The sequence below is a fragment of the Sminthopsis crassicaudata genome, chromosome 1 (assembly GCF_048593235.1).
Source record: "Sminthopsis crassicaudata isolate SCR6 chromosome 1, ASM4859323v1, whole genome shotgun sequence".
Lineage (NCBI taxonomy): Eukaryota > Metazoa > Chordata > Mammalia > Dasyuromorphia > Dasyuridae > Sminthopsis > Sminthopsis crassicaudata.
This window is the reverse complement of record NC_133617.1, coordinates 14,061,130-14,077,413: the sequence shown is the minus strand read 5'-3', so window position 1 is coordinate 14,077,413 and position 16,284 is coordinate 14,061,130. Positions and strand designations below refer to the sequence as shown.

The following is a 16,284-nucleotide window of genomic DNA, read 5'->3' as shown; positions in this document are numbered from 1 at the left end:
AGCCACACTAAGGCTGTCCTGGAGGGGACTGAGCCCAGGCAGATGATCAGTGTGACCCGGGCCAGCCAAGTGGGCCCAGAGCCAGGGCGGTGCCTTGGCCTTCACTGCTCTGTCCGCTCCTTTTAGGGCCAGGCTGTGGCGAGCTGGCGCTGAGTGACTCGCTAGGGGGAGTCCCCAAAGCATTCCTGCCGGGGGGCGGGGATGTAGCCGTTCTCTGCAGCAGCCCCTCTTTCTTTCAGGAGGATGCTTGTACTCCCTCCCACAAGAGCCCAGCTTAGGGTGGGGGGTGACGGCATGACTGTGGGGTGAGCCAGGCATCTGGCAGGCTCTGCCCTACAGGGGCTCTGGGATAAGGCACCCAACATGGCTGGTTGGATTGGGGCGGGCGGATTTCTTTGGATGTAACCGATGTAAAACCTGAGGAGTTGGCCCCCCCGAGAAGCTAGCCCGAGCATCTCAACAGGGCACAGCTTCCCGTTTGGGAGCGCGCCTCCCTCCTCACAGCAGTGACAGCCTTCTCTCTCCTCCTGGCAGAGTGGAGTACATGGAGAAGAGCAAACACCTGCAGGAACAGCTCAATGAGCTCAAGACGGAGATCGAGGCGCTCAAGCTCAAGGAGCGGGAGACGGCGCTGGACATCCTGCACAACGAGAGCGCCGACAGGGCCGGCAGCAAGCACAACACCATCAAAAAGGTGGGGGCTGCGGGCTGCCGGCGGCCTGGGGATGGGGTCCTGGGGAAGAGGAGGCAGCGAGGAGTGGGCAGGAGGGAACGCCGAGTGGGCAGCAAGGCCCATGACGGGGAACTTGGTCTGGAAAACGCCCTTCTGACCAGCCCAGGGGATGTCTCCTGGGAGAGCAGAGCCGGGGTCAGCCTTTCGCATGCTCCTGCTCCCAAAACCGTGATTTGGTGCTTCAGTCTCCTTGGGTCAGCTCCGTGGACCCTTTTTTGGCCAATTTCTTTAGATGTGGAGAGGCTGCAATGTGCAGGAAAAGGGCCCCAGGCTTGGTAGAAGCCACCCCTGCCCCCATCCTGCTAAGCCCCTGCCCTCAGTCCCCACCTTGGCCTTCCAGCCCAGCCCCCATCCCAGCAGCTTTCAGGAGGCTCACAGGAACACCTGGATAGGTGCCCAGACTGGCCCCTCGTGGTCATGTGGTCAGTGGGCTTGGGCAGGGGCAGAGGCAGCTGCTCTCTTGCTCTTTTCGCCGAGGGTGGTGGGGCCGTCTGTGGCAGCGTCCTGGGTCTGGAGCAGCCAGCCAGGAGACCTGGCCTGGCCGGGGGAGGTGGCTTGTGCAAGGTCACCCCTGCAGCCAGCCTCAGAGGCGGACACCATTGCCTGGCTGGGCCGCTACAAGGGGTGGGGGTGCCACAGTGCCCAGGGTGCCACCTGGACTCAGCAGGGCGCCTCTGCCCGAGTTCTGATGTGGCCCAGACACTGGCCGGGAAAGCCCGGGAATGTCCCAAGGCCTCTGTGCCCCGGGGTGCTCGTCTGTAAGGTGGAGGCCGGCCAAACCCTGCAGGGTGTCTGCCAAGAAACCCCCCGGGCTGGACGCAACTGAAAACCCAGTCTCAGAAGTGAGCCTTGCTCTCCAGTGGAGGGGACGTCACTCTTTGTTCCCTGTATTTAAAACCGCCCTTTCCCCACTCCCCAGCACGTCCTTCCCCTGGGCCGGCGGGCGCTGCCAGAGGGCTAAGAGAAAGGGGCTGACTGTCCTGACGCCCCTGCGCACCTTGCCATTTTCTGGGGCTCCTTCAGGAGCAGGCAGCTGGGAGCTTCCCCTGGGCCGGCCCGGGCTCTGCCCCTGCACCCAGGCAGCCGGGGGCCGGAGCCTGGAGCAAGTCGCCCTGGCCCCTGGGGTCCATCAGCCCCAGCGTGAGCGTCCTGCGGCTCTGCTCATGTCACAGGTGTCTTGTTTTCTGTTTTCGTTTCATTTTGCCGGTTTAGCCTCAAGCCCAAGGCAGAAGACCTATCTGCATTTGAGCCCCCAAGTGGGTTGTTCCGAGGTACTTTGTGTGTGGTGACGGGCGCCCTCTGTGACACTAACCTCTGCATGAGCTTGCCTGTCCCCGCCCTCCCCGCCCCTGGGCACTGCAGCCTGCATGCTTGTGGGGGTGCAAGTCCTGGAGGGCCCGCTCCCCTCCCCCAGAGGCGCATGCCGAGGAGTCGTGGGTCGACCTCTGCTCTGGGGGCCCGGCTCTCAGAGTCCTTCGTGGGGTGACGTTCCTGGCATGGAAACTGCTCGAGGGGGACCCTTCACTCTTCTCTGGGGTCTTTCCCGTGGGAGGTGGGGGAGGGCGGGACAGGTGGTCCAAGAGCAAGCATGGCCGCCCTTCCCTTCCATCTGTCTCCGGAGTCTCCTTCCTGATGGGCGTCCCTTCTGCCGGATGCTTTGAAGCACACTGGTGGCAGGGCGTCTGCTTGGGGGCCACGGTGCCCCCGCCAGAACTCCGAGGGGCGTCTCTCCAGCGCCTTCCCCAAAGCGGCAGCTAGCTTGTGGCCCGAGTGAAGGTAGACTGAGAACAACGCGGTCACTGTTAGTTCTGTCCAGGCCCGTGCACATAGTAGGTGCTTGATAATGTGTTTGTTGATAAAACGATCGACTGGTTTGGGCTGAATGGTCTCAGGCTCGCCCGTGACATTCTGCGAGACCTGGGCTGGGGCTGCCGTGTGCGAGGAGGCTTTGGGCAGAGTCCGGCCACCAGACTTCCTGCATAAAGCTGTCGTGGTGAGCCGGGGCCCGTACGTGGTCAGGGGCCTGGCCTCTGAGCTCCCGTTACTGAGCCTCCTGTGTGGGCCTGAGGCTCACATTTCTCCTGAGGGGCAGGGTGGGACCGGCGGAGTCCTGAGGACTTCGTTCCGCTCTGAACTCTGTGAATGCCCACCTGCTCCCCCCAGAAGCCAGCGGGCTTCCCGAGCAGCACTGAGCTTGAGGGAGAAGTGAATCCATTACTGTCACACTCCCTGTTAGAAAACAGGATATCCTGCGTCCTTCTGGAAGCCCCCGGACACCAAAAAGACCTTTTAACAAGGCCCCGGCCTGCGAGGCAGTTTCTGCGGCGAGGCCTGCCAGGGCAGCCCAGCCTCTGGCCCTGGCCGACCTCGTGGCTACTGTCCAGTAAGTGCCCCGATGCCAGGAGCTGGAGATGACCTCACCGCGGATGGGCGATGGCAGTGATCTGCTGGTGCAGGGGAAAAAGCCCAGTTACCCAGAAGGCTCTGGGAAGGGAGAGCCTTATTAAGTTTTCTGATTAACTCCAGATTAAGTAAAAAGTCCTTTTTGTTTTGACCTCTGTTGAAAATTTTCATTAGATAAACTCATTTATTTTGTTGGCTAAGTACAGTAAATAGAAGAAAATTGAGGGTTTCCTTTTTTTTAAGGATCTTCTGACCATTTAGCCTGGGCAGTGTTGTAGCCACAGAAGGAATAAGAGAATAGCCTGAATCTATCCTTGATTTTGTGTCATGCTTGAGAAGCTTCAAGAAAGTAAATCAAGTCAGCCCCAATATTTTCCTTCCTTCTGTCAAGCGGAGACCATGGGAAAAAAGGATAAATCCACTTAATTGGGGATTTTGGTGCTGCTTAGAAACTTGGACTTGTTATATTTGTTTCGGTTGCCTCATCATCTCTAATTAAGCAGTAGCTGTTTTGGCGCCGTTGGTAAAGTTTGTCGCTCTCCCCATTTTACGGGATCTGGCTGGAGCTCTCCAGTGGCCAGATGGCCATTCTTGCTCACCGTCTGGGCCAGACTGGCCTTGCAGGTTTGCCTCGGGCTGGGTTTGTGTGGCCCAGGCCCGGCCAGGCCAGGTGAGCCAGTGAACTTTCTAGTGACCCCATTAAAATCCCCCCCTGTTGATTTTTCTCCATGTTTCCGCCTTTGATTCATAAAACTAAGCTGTTTCCCTCCGATCACTTCTTGTGCTTCCAGCTCTCCCTTGCGCTCTGCTTTCTGTGGTCAGGGCGTGGGAGCCTTTTCCATCCATGGTTTTGGGGAAGCCACAGGCTGGGGGCTGACCTTTCTTTCGGAGCCAAGGACTGACTTTCCTTTTGCTGGCCTCTCAGTTGGGGAGGGAGAAGGCATTTTAAAGAAGCGTCTCTCCCAGTTCATTCCAAAGGGAGTCAGGCACCAGTCTCCTTCTAGAGTCCGAGTGAAGTAGTTGGAGCGTGACCCAGTGCCCCCTATGTCAGAGGCAAGACTTGACCCCCACTCCAGGGCTTGCCTTCTGTCTACCAGTCTACTCAGGTACTTTGATTTTAGGTTAAAACTCCAAAAGCTGGGGGGCGGAGGTCAGGAGAAGGGGGAATCAGTCCAACTACTAAAGTGGGCTGGATGTAATGCTGGTAGGGTTTGGGGTTTGGTGGACATGTTTTCTGTTCTCTCTGCTCCTCTCCTATCCCGACTGGTTAGTTTGGCCACATTGGCATTTCCCCCTGAGTTAGAGTAACACTAGTGAGAGGAGCCTCGTTTGTGTCAGCTGCCTTAGAGTCCCTCCGGGGGGGAGCTGCACGCACACAGCCTGGCTTTGGGGCCGGGGCTCAAGGAAGCAGATCCTGGCAGCATCTGGAATTTGGTTAGCTGGGGCTGGGTAGTGAATGATGGGAGAGGGGATGCTACAGTTGGGGCATTTTTTAAAATTACATCACGAGCTTCCCGGAAGCCCGCCCGAGACTCTTGGAGTGAGGGCCTCCACCAGGATGGATTCTTTCCCAGGGTTGCACTGGAATGGCTTTTCTGAGTTTGCATGCTGACGTAATGGTCAGTGTTTTTGCATGTGGGATGCCAAAGTGAAGGCCAAAATAATAGTGTCCAGAGGAAGAATAATCCAGGTTTTTTAAAGTCAGAGATTGATGATAGAAGAGCCCCCTTTTCATTTTTTCTAATTTTTCCAAATACATGCAAGGATAGTTTTCAACATCTTTATAAAACCTTGTGTTCCAAATGTTTCTTCCTCCCTCCTATAGACGAAACAAGTAATCCAATATAGGTTAAATACGTGCAGTTCTTCCAAACAGATTTTCATATTTGTTGCCCCCCCCAAAAAAAAAATCAGATCAAAAAGTGAAAGAACAAAAAAAAAAAAACGAAGCAAACAGTGAAAATGCCATGCCTTGATCCATATTCGGTCTCCACGGCTCGCTCGCTCTGGATGCAGATGGCTCTCCATCCCAAGGCTATTGGAATCGGCCTGAAAAGAGCCATGTCTCTCAGAATGGATCATCGTCTAATCTTGGTATTGTTGTATACAATGCTCATCTCGCTCAGCATCAGTTCACGTAAGTCTTTGCGGGCTTTTCTAAAATCCTGCTGGCCATTTCTTATAAACCAGTAATATTTCATAACAGTCATGTGCCATAACGTATGGGCCATCCACTCAGTTTCCAGCCCTTTTTGCAGTGGCTGCTACAAGCATTTTTGCACATGTGGGTCCTTTTCTCTTTTTTATGATCTCTTTGGGATCCAGACTCAGTAGAGACACTGCTGGACCAAAGGGGATGCACAGTTTGATAGCCCTTTGGGCACAGTTCCAAATTGAAAAGCCCATTTTTAAAAAGTCAGGCTGGTTAAAATCTCCTGGGCCTGTCTTGCATCTGGCACACTAGTTCCAGAGAACAGGGTCCCAACTTGAGATGCCTCAGAATCTACCACTAGCCTCTTCTGGGCCAGGAAGACATAAAAACACAGCATCATTTTTAATTTTGTTAGAATTCACCTCTTGTTCTAGCACCCTTGGTATCAAATGAAACACCTCAGGAAATAATAAATCACCCACGGAAATTGCATATTCATGAAAGGCCTCTACTGCAATTAAAACAAATGGCCACAGCCACCTTGGTGACCTCTGCTCAGCACAGCTACTTTGAAGCTAGCTGCTCAATATTTTATGCTTAATTATGTGGTTAACAGATGAATCTCTCTCTTTGACCCAAGGGAATTGAGCTTTTGTGGCCTCCTGGACAAAGTGGTCACCTTGGGGGTACCACTACTGGACCAGCTGTGAGCTCAGGGACTAAAGGCCCCTCCAGGCTTTGCCTCTCTTTAGGAACAGCGGAGGATTCTGGAGGATTCCTAGCCAGGGCACTTTTGATTATTAGAGTTTAGGTCGGGCAAAGACTTAAGTTAATTCCCAAGAAGCATCCCCTTCTGGCTGTCTCCTAGCAGGCAGGCCTCCGCCTTGTTTTATTTTTTTCAGGTAGTTGTCTAGAAGACAATCAATAAGGAGCCTTTCCAAAACATTGGGGGGGGAGGGGGTTCTTCCCAATCCAACTGGTTTTTCATTTATTGAGCATCAGTTAGTTTTCTCTTTCATATATTTTGCATAGAACCGGAACAAGAAATTACAATTAGTTTTCCCTTAGATTTACTCATCAGGATTTGGTTTGATGAATTTTCTAGATTTATTTGGAAAAGGTTTTTTGATGGGGGGAACTCACGGTACTATTCTGTGTTCATCCGCCATCTTGGCTCTACCACCATAGGAGCTTGGTAAGCAGAGTAGTGCCATGGTTAGGCTGGTATTGTATTTGTGTGTAGGATGGAAGGGACAGGAAAGAGAGAGATTTGATTCAGGGAGACCAATCAGAAACCACCGTGTGCCATTCCCATGCTACCCTCTCCCATCTCTGCGCCTTTGCTGAGTCTGAAGTGGACTTCCCCATCTCTGTGGAAATTCTGCTCTTCAAAGCCAAAGTCAATACTTTGAAGTCTCCCCTGAGACCTTTTCTCAGATGAAAGTGATCTGGTCCTCAGAATCACAGAGTTGGAAGGAGCTCAGGTGTCACCTGAGCCACCTTAATCTGCCCGGGAGATCCAGGTGATCCAGGCTCTGTGGGGATGCCTCCACTGAGGGCAGGCCCAGGGCAGCCCCCTCCACTTAGGGATGATCGGTCTTAGGGAGCGTTACCTTTGGGCAGCTTCCCCTTCTCTCTGTGGGGCCATAAAGAACCAGTCTGACGTTCCCTTGCCATCCCAGCCCTTCAGATGTTGGAAGGCGGCGTCCTAGGCCCATTAAGTCTTGTCTCCTCTCCGTCACACTGCCTGATGGAGCTTTGTCTGCTCCCTGCTTAAAAGAGAGTGCTCAAAACCAAGGGTGGAGCTTTGGCCGTGGCCCGGCCTGCGCCCATTGCCTCTTAGGTCCCTACTTTGGAGCCGTTGGTGAGCCTCGCCAGAAGCCCTCACAGCCATCTCCTTGGAGGGCTTGATGCACCCCTGCCCAGAAGAACCTGGCTTTGTGGCTCCGTCCTTCCCATGTGAAGTGGATGTTTTGGTTCGACATTTAACTCCATTCAGCTTTATCTTCATTCAGTGTGCCTGTAGTTCTAGTGTGCCGGGGCATTTTGGGCCTTCACTTTCCATCTCAAAGGTTACCCATCTCTCCAGCCTTCCTGTCATCAGATCATTTTACAAGCAGACATCCCGTGACTCCATCCAAGTCATGGTGCAAAGGTTGGACCGTGGAGGCCCAAGGGGAGATGCTTCCTTCCAGTTCCCGCAGTGTTTTGTCACGTTTGTGCATTTATCTTTTTCCTGGAGACACTGTAGGCTCCTCGGGAGCATTATCTTCGTATCCTGGCACATAGTCAGTCCCTGACAGATAAATAAAATGTGTTGGATTCAGTAGATAAATCTGAAGGGAAAGTACGTTCCAGGCTGAGAAAAAGCAGAAGCAAAGAACTAGAGAAGAGCGAAGTAGAGGCTGTGTGAAGGTCATAGCACGTAGCTGGGTTTAGAATATGGGGGCTTTGGAGGAGAAGGATGGTGGGTCACAGGGGAGCCAAACTGTTCAGAGAGGGGTCTCAGTCAGGACATGACGCCGGGCCACCCCCGGAGGGTTCAAGGAAGGGGTTGACGTCCTAGCGGCGCTTTAGAGAGCTGAGCATGCTTGTCCCAGTTGATGCTGATGTAAGGATGGTGAATTAGAGGCAAGGATTCAGACAAACAATCCTTTTTACCAAAAACAAATTCCAGTGCCCCAAGGAGAAAGCAATTCTCAAGGCACTTAAAAGCACTTCTGGACAATAGACCGAGGAAAAAGCTGCCACGAAGGATGTGGAGGTTCCCTGGCGTCTTGGGGGCTCCCTACCTAATCTTCAAAGCTGCTTCGATGTTCTTGCTGCCCAGAGGGTGCCAACAGTCGCCCGGGAGCAGAGCGGAGCCCGTCCGCCTCCGGTCTACCCCCGCTGCCGAGTGAGCGTGGGGGGTGGAATCGACCCGTGTTCCACATGTTTCCTGGCCTACAACCAAGGGGGATGGATCGGAGGAGGGAGAAGGAAGGCAGAAGGACCAGCTCACACACGATTCAGCCACAAGGGCCTCAAGCCCTGAACGAGGCGGCGGCATCGCAGAAAGGGGGACAGCGGAAAGGTGACCAGAGTAGGACGTGAAGGGAGTGTCCGAGACTGCACTCAGAAGTGAAGGAGAGGCCTTCGGAGGAGGGCACTTTTGGCAGAGGTAGAAGAGCCCAACAAATAGGATCTGCCTGCTTCAGACGGTGTGAGAGCCCGGGGCTGGCCCTCGCAGCCGGGGGTGGGGCCAAGGAGTGAAACAGGCCCCCTCCAGCATGGGAGCCCCCCGCGATCTCAGACGAGCCTCCATCAGGGTTATGGGCTGGAGCCCCAGAGACATCGTTCAGTCTCTCGCCAGCCTGGCGAGGCGAAGTCATTTCATCATCTGGGACTTCAGGTGGAGAAACTGAGACACAGTGTCACGAGGTGGATCGAGGGCCGGCTGGCAGGGAGTGCCGCTTCTCCTAGACCACTTTACCTCCCTTTGCTGCCTTGGCTGTGGTGATTTAGCTTCCTCAGCAGGTTTTTAATCAGACACAGCCCCCAAAGGAGAAGCATTGGGGAGAGCTCCTCTGGCATTTCCCAGGGCGGTCTTTTTTCCTAGGACTGATAAAGAAGATAAACCCAAATTCCATTTGCTAATGAGGAGAGAACTGGCCATAAATTCTTCCTTTGGCGAGGGGCGGGCAGGTGAGCAGCTGGAACTGCGTGGGACTTGCTCCCATTTGTGCATTATGGGAAACCATTTCTTTAGATGGGCTCCCCCCCCCCAGGCTGGGGGAAGCTTAAGCAGTTCCTTTAAAGATGAAAATCCCTCTTGTCCCTCCGTGTTTATCACACCCAGAGCCCCAGATTATATCGGTGCTCAGGGCCGCAGAATTTGGCTCGCCCCAGTGCTGTGAGCCTGCCCTCCTGGCGGGCTTGGCCAGGCGAGCCTCGAGCCTCGCACGCCATTTTTATAGCTTCCCCTCCCGCTCCCCGGAGCTCTCTGCGGAGAGGAGGAGAGAGGATAAAGGGATTCTGGGCTTGCACCATGATTCCGTTGGCTTTTGATAGGACGAGCAGAGTTCCGGGCTGCAGTTACTAGGTTAGCGTGGGTGAGATGGGTTGGCAATCGCAGGGATTTGTTGGGTTTTCGAGGTGAATTAAATGGCGCTCTAGCTGCAGCCCCCTCTCATTCCCCAGGGTGTCAGCAATTGAGAAGCCTCCGGAGGGTGATTGGAGCAATCTTGGCCCAGAGTAGATTGTTCTCCCAGCTTAATTGGAATGTTTCCTGTCTTATTGAGCGCCAAAGTGGCGATGGTGGTGTCCTGCCTCCGTCCTCCTTTGCTGTAGGAACAAGATTATCACAATGCGGCCTTGTAAATCAATTTTCTCTCGGTGCTGATGAAAATGTAATTTATTCTTAATCAACCGGCCTTGCTGCCGGAGACTGCGCCTCGCATATACATGTATTTCTCTCCTCTTTGGCTTTCAGAAAGCCCTGGAGACCTCAGTGGAGGCCCAGGGGACTGTGCAGCCGGATTTTCCCAGAAGATGATCCCCTTAAGTAATAAGAGGTGGCTCATTGCAGAGAAAAGAGCCCTTTGACTCTGCTGCTGCTCTGAGCCGGTTCAGAACCGTCTCCTTATTTGTAAGAAATTGATCTTGGTCAGTAGGTCCCTAACGTGGGGGGGAGTCCCTGGAACCCTTTCAATAAGGCTGCTGGTTCCAAGTAGTTTGTGTCAGTGTGAGCCACGTAAACAGAAGTTCTTGGGGAGCCCCCAGCCCAAGTCCCTCTAAGTCTGACTCCCATGATCCTCGGGGTGCAGGACCCCCAGCGGCTGTCGATGGTCCTTGTCCTTCATTTCAGAGAATTGCTCCCCTTCCCAGAACATCCTCCTTACAAACAGCTCTTTGCTCCCATTTCTTCATAGCACTTTAAGGCTTACAGAACACTTGACTTGGAATGACCTTTTGAGCTAAGTAATCCTTTATCTTACAAAAAGGGAAACTGAGTCTGTGAGGAGTGCCCAAAGCCCCATAGCCAGGAGTTGTGGGTGTTCCAAGCCCCGGCGTTATTTCCCCACGCCCCCCAAGTCAGGCTCTGGGATGTCGGGCCAGTGGCTGGCATCTTGCCCCTCCTTGGTCTGCTCCCTCTTGTCTCAGGGGTCGTCCTGCCCTTCGGTGCCCATGTTCTGGGACTCCTGATGCTTCCCCGACATGAGGTTCCAGGCTGTCATATCGCGATACCTCCGGGGTCTCCCTGACCTCGCAAGGGGGCCACATCGTTCTTGCGATGGCAGGGCTCTGGAGCGCGGTTCGGCCCCCAACCCCTGGCTCTTGGATTCCTTATTGTAGAAGAACTGGAGAAGCTCCAGAGGTGTCACCCCAAGGGCCTCGGGGGCACACAGTAGGTGCGTGACTAGCTGGTTTCCAAGGTCTTTTCCAGGGCCCTTCTAGGTGAGGGGTTGGAGCAGCAGGGAAGCTGAGCTGTTGACCAGGCTCTGGTGGAAAGACTTGATGAAGCTCTGGTGCTTCATGTGTTTGGGAGCCAGATGGAGTCCTGTCTCGAGGAAGGAAGCCCAGGCTTTCCCCTTTGCCCCCTGAAGAATCTCTTGTCCCCCAGGATGGCAGTGGGGGTGCTGTCCCAGTCCGAAGGAGAGGCCGCCGGCCTGGAAGCGGCGGCACAGCGGCCAGCCTTTGGCACTGGCAGGATCTCCCTTGGAACCCTGAGGGCTTGGGTGGCAGTGAGCCTGGCCACAGAGCACGTCAGGCCCTGCTCACAGAGGCCGGAGGCTCATCCGCCTGCAGGGCCTCGGGGGGCGTCTCTCTGGGCCTTAGCGCTTGGCTCTCGGCACTGCCCGCCTGCAGTCTGACCTTCCTCCCCCCTCAGAGGCCTTTGACTTTGCTCCTCTCCTTTGCCTTTGGCCTCTTTCCTGGAGCAGAGGCGACGCTGCTTCTGTTCCTAAAAGGCCAGAGTAACTGAATCTCTGTGGAGAGGGAGCGTGAGCATCCCCCTGCCCCCAAGGCTCTGGGCATCCTAACAGGCACAGGCTCAAGTGCCTGGAACACGGGGCTGCTCTGGTGACCAGGGTCCTCCGCACTCGCCTCCTGGGCACAGCCGGCCTGGCACGCCAGGTGTGGGATCCAAGAATACTTGGCCTCCAGCATTGAGCTCAGGAGTTTGCATTTGTGAGTGCCAGGCCAGCTGCCTTTGGAGGTCCGTGTGCCCGCACTCCCAGCCTGTCCCGTCCCAGGGGCACCGCCGGGCGACCTGGCAGTATAGACGCCCATCTGAAGGGCTGCTGGCAGCAAAGGGAAGAAAGGTGATACTGGCAAATACCTCTGTAGTTGGGACACAGAACTGCTCTTGCTCAAAAGCCGCCCTTTGACCCTCTGCAGCAGCAGCCACGACACGTACCGTCGTTTCCCCCGGGCCTGCGTTTTCATTAGGAGGGCGTCATGGCTGTGTCTGTGTCCCAGGGCCTGGGAGGACATTGCTGCTCCCCGTAGCCCCCGGCCCCAGGGTTGCCCGAGGCTTGTTTGGCAGCAGTCGGTGTGAGCCTTCGTGGCTCGTGCTCCAACCCAGGAGGAGCCAGGCAGAATCGGCTGCATCGCGGGTGCTCCCAGAAGCGACGCTGCCCAAGCTCTGTCCCTGGGTCCCGCCCCAGAGCCCACGATCTGCTGCAAAACTCGTGTACTTGGGAGCTGGGGCAGCCGTGCAGCTGACTTCTCCTTCGCGCTGCGCTCCGGGTCGCGGTCTCGCTCTCTGCCTGCCTTTGGTTTCGTTGTGCACGCCGTGGTAGCTCTGGTCCATGGGCCCTGCCCAGGAGGGCGCCGGGGCAGAAGCACCCTCCATTCGGGCCCTTCCAGAAGGCCAGACGTAGGCGACCAGGAGGCGTGGTCTCCCTCCTTGGGCTCACTACTGGGATCAGAGGGAGAAGGAATATGCTTCTGCTCACCTGAGCCCCAGAGGAGGTGCCCGCTGGCACTCCTGGACGAGCCCCCTCCTAAGTGTTCTCTCCTTAGCCGGCAAAGTGAGAAAGTGCCCTCAGCCCTCTGGTGTGGCAGGGACCCAAGTGCCTCTTGCTTTCTGTGGGGAATCGCCTTGGATGGCATTTCTTGGCTAACACTATCCGCGGTGGAGTGGCCACCGGATTGGAGGAAAGCATGGAGCCTGACTTAGTGCTCTGGCCCCTTCCTGAGCCTAGGAAAGCCCCCGGCCGGGCCCCGGGCCTCCTCCTCGGAGCCTGGTTGTGGGAGGGATGGAGCCCTCTGGGGAGGGGGCGCAGCCAGGCTTCCCCTCACCTTCTCCTTCTCTGCTTCCTTGCAGCTCACCCTGCAGAGCACCAAGTCCCGAGTGGCCTTCTTCGAGGAACTCTAGGAAGTGAGCCAGCCACCCGAGGAGTGGCCACTCGTGCACAGCGGGATCGCCCTGCGCGTGGAGGCGATCCCCGGACCCGCCGGCTGGTGACGAGGAGCTTTCCTTCAGCCAGCGGTGACCCGACGCCAACGACGTGCAATGGCCTTGAACGCCAGCCCTTCCGAGGATTTTGGTGTGGGGTTCAAGTTTATGGATGTTTTTTAATGTGCAGTCTCTTTTGTCTATTGTGCAGTTGTGGTGCCCGCCTGGGCTTCAGACACACCGTGGTTTGTACTTTTTGCCGGAGGCAGACTCGGCCTGTCCCCCCAGGGGAGCTGGGGGGGGAGGCTCTCCGAGGAGATGGAAGAGGCCGTGGTTACTCCCTGGGGAGGTTCTCCTGACCCCCTCTGAGGCACCGGGGTCGGGGAGATTGGGGAGTCTATGCCGCCGTTCCACGGCAGGGCTGAAAAAAAGCGAAAGATCTGGACTTGCCGGGCAGCCCTCGGCGGCCGGGCCTGGAAAGGAAACACCTGCGCTCTGGTGGCGTGGAGGGCCCTCCTTGCAGAGAGAGGGGTCTCTGGGCTCTGGAGGAGGGAGGGGGAGCTCTCCTTAGCTGGGGCCTGGGCTTTCCCAGCCAGCAAGCCGTGTCCTGGGCTCTCTGGCAGACCGAGCACGGGGCCGTGTCTGGCGGGGAGCGGCCGCCCCCAGAGCCTGCTTCCCTGCATGTCTTTTTTCTGTCTGGACGTCCCTCCCTGGGCCGTGGTTGGGAGAACTCCCGGTTCCCTAAGACGTGAGGGACCTGACATTCCTTGGGACCTTCTAGTAAGCAGCCGAGGCTCAGCGGGCTGCGGGGCTTCCAGCGCTCTCCGTGGCTCCCGGGTTCTCCCAGCCTCCGTCGGTGGCGAGCCTTTCTCTGGCTCCGGTGACTCTTGTGTTCTCTCTTGGCCAGACGCGACTGCTCTGGCTCCCCTCTGCCTCTGCCTCCTGAGTCGTGCTCCTCCACCCTTGCGTCCTCTGTGTGTCTAATCCCCCCCCCCCCCCAAGCCCTTTTTAAGCTCGGACATTTAGGCCTTTCCTTCCCTCACCGTGCCCAGTAAGGTGCTCCGCCCCACGGTGGGCGCGCTTTGACTGTTCTGGGCCCAGGTGGTGAGTCACAAGGGTGAAACGACTCTTCCTTGTCCTTGGTGGGATGCTGCTCCCCCGGCCGTGGGGCCCGGGGCTCCGGAGCTTGTCAGAGACTGAGAGGTGAAGGCATCCCTCCCATGTGGGGAGTCGCGGGCTTCTTCCTGCGGCCCTTTGGGCCTTGGGGCCCCGGCTCCGCGAGAGCAGCGGCCTAGTGGCTCTGGAGGCTCCTCACAGTCTCTGTGTCCCCGAGCCCCCCGTCTGGTCAGCTCCCTGCCGCCTCTGCCTCTGTCCTTCCTGCTGGCAGGGGGATGGCCTAAATGACCTCGTGGCTGCGTGTAAATCCGGCGGGCTCATTCGTGTTCCCTGTGATTTTGAATATAAAAATACTTAGCCAGTCAGAAGTCTGGGGGTCTGTCCCCCCAGCCCCAGGGGCCTTCCTCCCGGACTGCTCCCCAGGGGGCTCTGGCTCCACGGTACCACTCTGTCTCCGGGGGGGGGGAGGGTCGGAGCTCAGCCAGGGCAAGTCTCACTTTGGATTGAGCTCCCCGCCCCCGAGGAAGCCTGGTGCCTCCGGCTGCTGGGCACGGCCCTGGCTTACAGGTAACTCTAGCCTCGAGGTCCGAGAAAACCTGTGAGCGAGAGTGCCCACGGTCACACCGCCGATCCCTCTGGGGGAGCTGTGGGCCCTGGCAAGAGTGCCAAGCCCCTGACTCCGGCTCCCCCAGAAGCCTCCCCCCCCACCAGAGCTGCCCCATGTCTGTCTCCCGTGCCCCATGATCTTACCCGGATCCTTGTCCTTAATACCTTGGCTCCTCTTTAAAACCAAGACATGTAACCTGACGGGGAGAGCCGGCCCTGGAGGCCGAGGCCGGGTTCGAGTTCTGACTTCACCTCCCCAAGCCATTCTCTCCTAGTGCGGGAGACCCCCATGTCAGTGAAGTCACAGATCCAGCCCTTCCCCCCGCAGGGACCCCGGCCGCCAAAGCAAGCGGGAGAGGTGTGTCTGTAGGAAACGCCAAGCTTCCTCGGCCACTAAGGATTTAGTGCCATCCTCCGCTCGTGGGAAGGGAACACCAGGGCGAGCCGGTGAATTCAGCTGGAGAGCTGCCCCCTCGTCCGCTCCCGCAGACCCTGATCCTCGGCGGGCCAGGGGCCGAGCGCTCGTTCCCCAGAGCTTAGAGGTGGCTTTGTCAGTGTCTTTAATGTCCCTAAAGCGCATAATGTGTAACCTGTACCTGAACTTCCAACATGCCATTGGAGAGGAGGGAAGAGATGGGCAGAAGCAGCGGTGATGCATTAGGGAGTGCAGGGTGAGCTTGGGGGCGGCCGGGCCCCAACCCCCCTCACTCCCCACCCAGCCTGACGGTCTCCCCCGAGGGCCGTCACAGCACTCGGCAGTGCCCGGAAGACGAGGTGCCCGGCGGCCGGAGCCCCCACACTTCCGGGCGAAGGTGCGATTGGTCATCTCGAGGGAGAGCCCCCGCATCTCTTCCTTGCTCTCTGTCTCTGTCCTTCCGCTCTCGTGTCTCTGTGTCTCCCGTCTCCGCTCTCTCCAGAGTCAAAGCACATCCAGACCCCCTCACTCCAGAAAAGAGAATCCTCCTCAAGCTTTACCAGAATGCGCGGCCCCTCGTGCCCCATTCGTGCCAACGTCCCTGGTCTCCGGCCTGACAGGCAGACGGCGCCTGACAGGGATTCTCCTCCGGTTCTCTTTCCGAAGCGTGGGGCGAGGTTTGGGCTCGTACGGCCGCTCTTGTGACTGGAGGGGTGGAGCCCCCTCTCCCATCGGGTGAATTACCCACAAGTCTGTTTTCTATTCTGGGGGATTGTTATATTTTAACTGATTGTTGTAATAAAAATTCAAAGCTGCAGAAGTCTGTGCTTGTTTTTAGAACTTGCAACTGGTTCAGAGCGTCAGCTCCATTCCCCCCTGCTCCTGGGAGGGGGGCCAAGAGTCCCCCCAAGCCCCACGTCTGGCTGGGGATCCCAACTGGCAATTGTGGGCCCAAATGACACCCCCGCCCGACTGCCACAGACTGAGGCGACGGCGGGGAAGGTCAGCCCAACATCTTGTCCAGGCTCTGTGTGTGAGTGAGTGTGTGTGTGTGAGTGTGTGTGTGTCCCTATGTGAGTGTGTGTGTGTGTGTGTGTGTATGTTAGTGTGTGTGTGTGTGAGTATGAGTGTGTGAGTGTGTGTGTGAGTGTGTGTGTGTGTGTGAGTGAGTGTGTGTGAGTGTGAGTGTATGTGTGTGAGTGTATGTGTGAGTGTGTGTGAGTGTGTGTGTGAGTGAGTGTATGTGTGTGAGTGTATGTGTGAGTGTGTGTGAGTGTGTGTGTGAGTGAGTGTATGTGTATGTGTGTCTGTGTGTGTGTGAGTGTATGTGTGAGTGAGTGTGTGAGTGTGAGTGTGTGTGTGTCCCTGTGTGAGTGTGTATGAGTGTGTGAGTGTGTGTGTCCCTGTGTGTGTGTGAGTGTGTGTCCCTGTGTGTGTGAGTGTGTGTGTGTCCCTGTGTGAGTGTGTGTGAGTGTGTG

The 16,284-nt window shown here is 56.7% G+C and overlaps 1 protein-coding gene across 2 annotated transcripts in view; it reads left to right on the top strand.

Annotated features, from left to right (window-relative positions):
• The window catches only part of NF2 (NF2, moesin-ezrin-radixin like (MERLIN) tumor suppressor), a 105,437-nt gene extending 89,811 nt beyond the window's left edge, over positions 1-15,626 (top strand). The window contains exons 15-17 of one of the 2 annotated variants that reach the window (XM_074294531.1): positions 535-694; positions 1,946-2,004; positions 12,598-15,626. In XM_074294531.1, coding sequence (XP_074150632.1) covers positions 535-694; positions 1,946-1,981 — 196 coding nt within the window. In that variant the 3' untranslated portion in view covers positions 1,982-2,004; positions 12,598-15,626. The remainder of the gene's footprint in view (positions 1-534; positions 695-1,945; positions 2,005-12,597) is intronic. The other variant, XM_074294523.1, reaches the window with a different exon arrangement.
• The last annotated feature ends 658 nt before the right edge of the window (positions 15,627-16,284 follow it).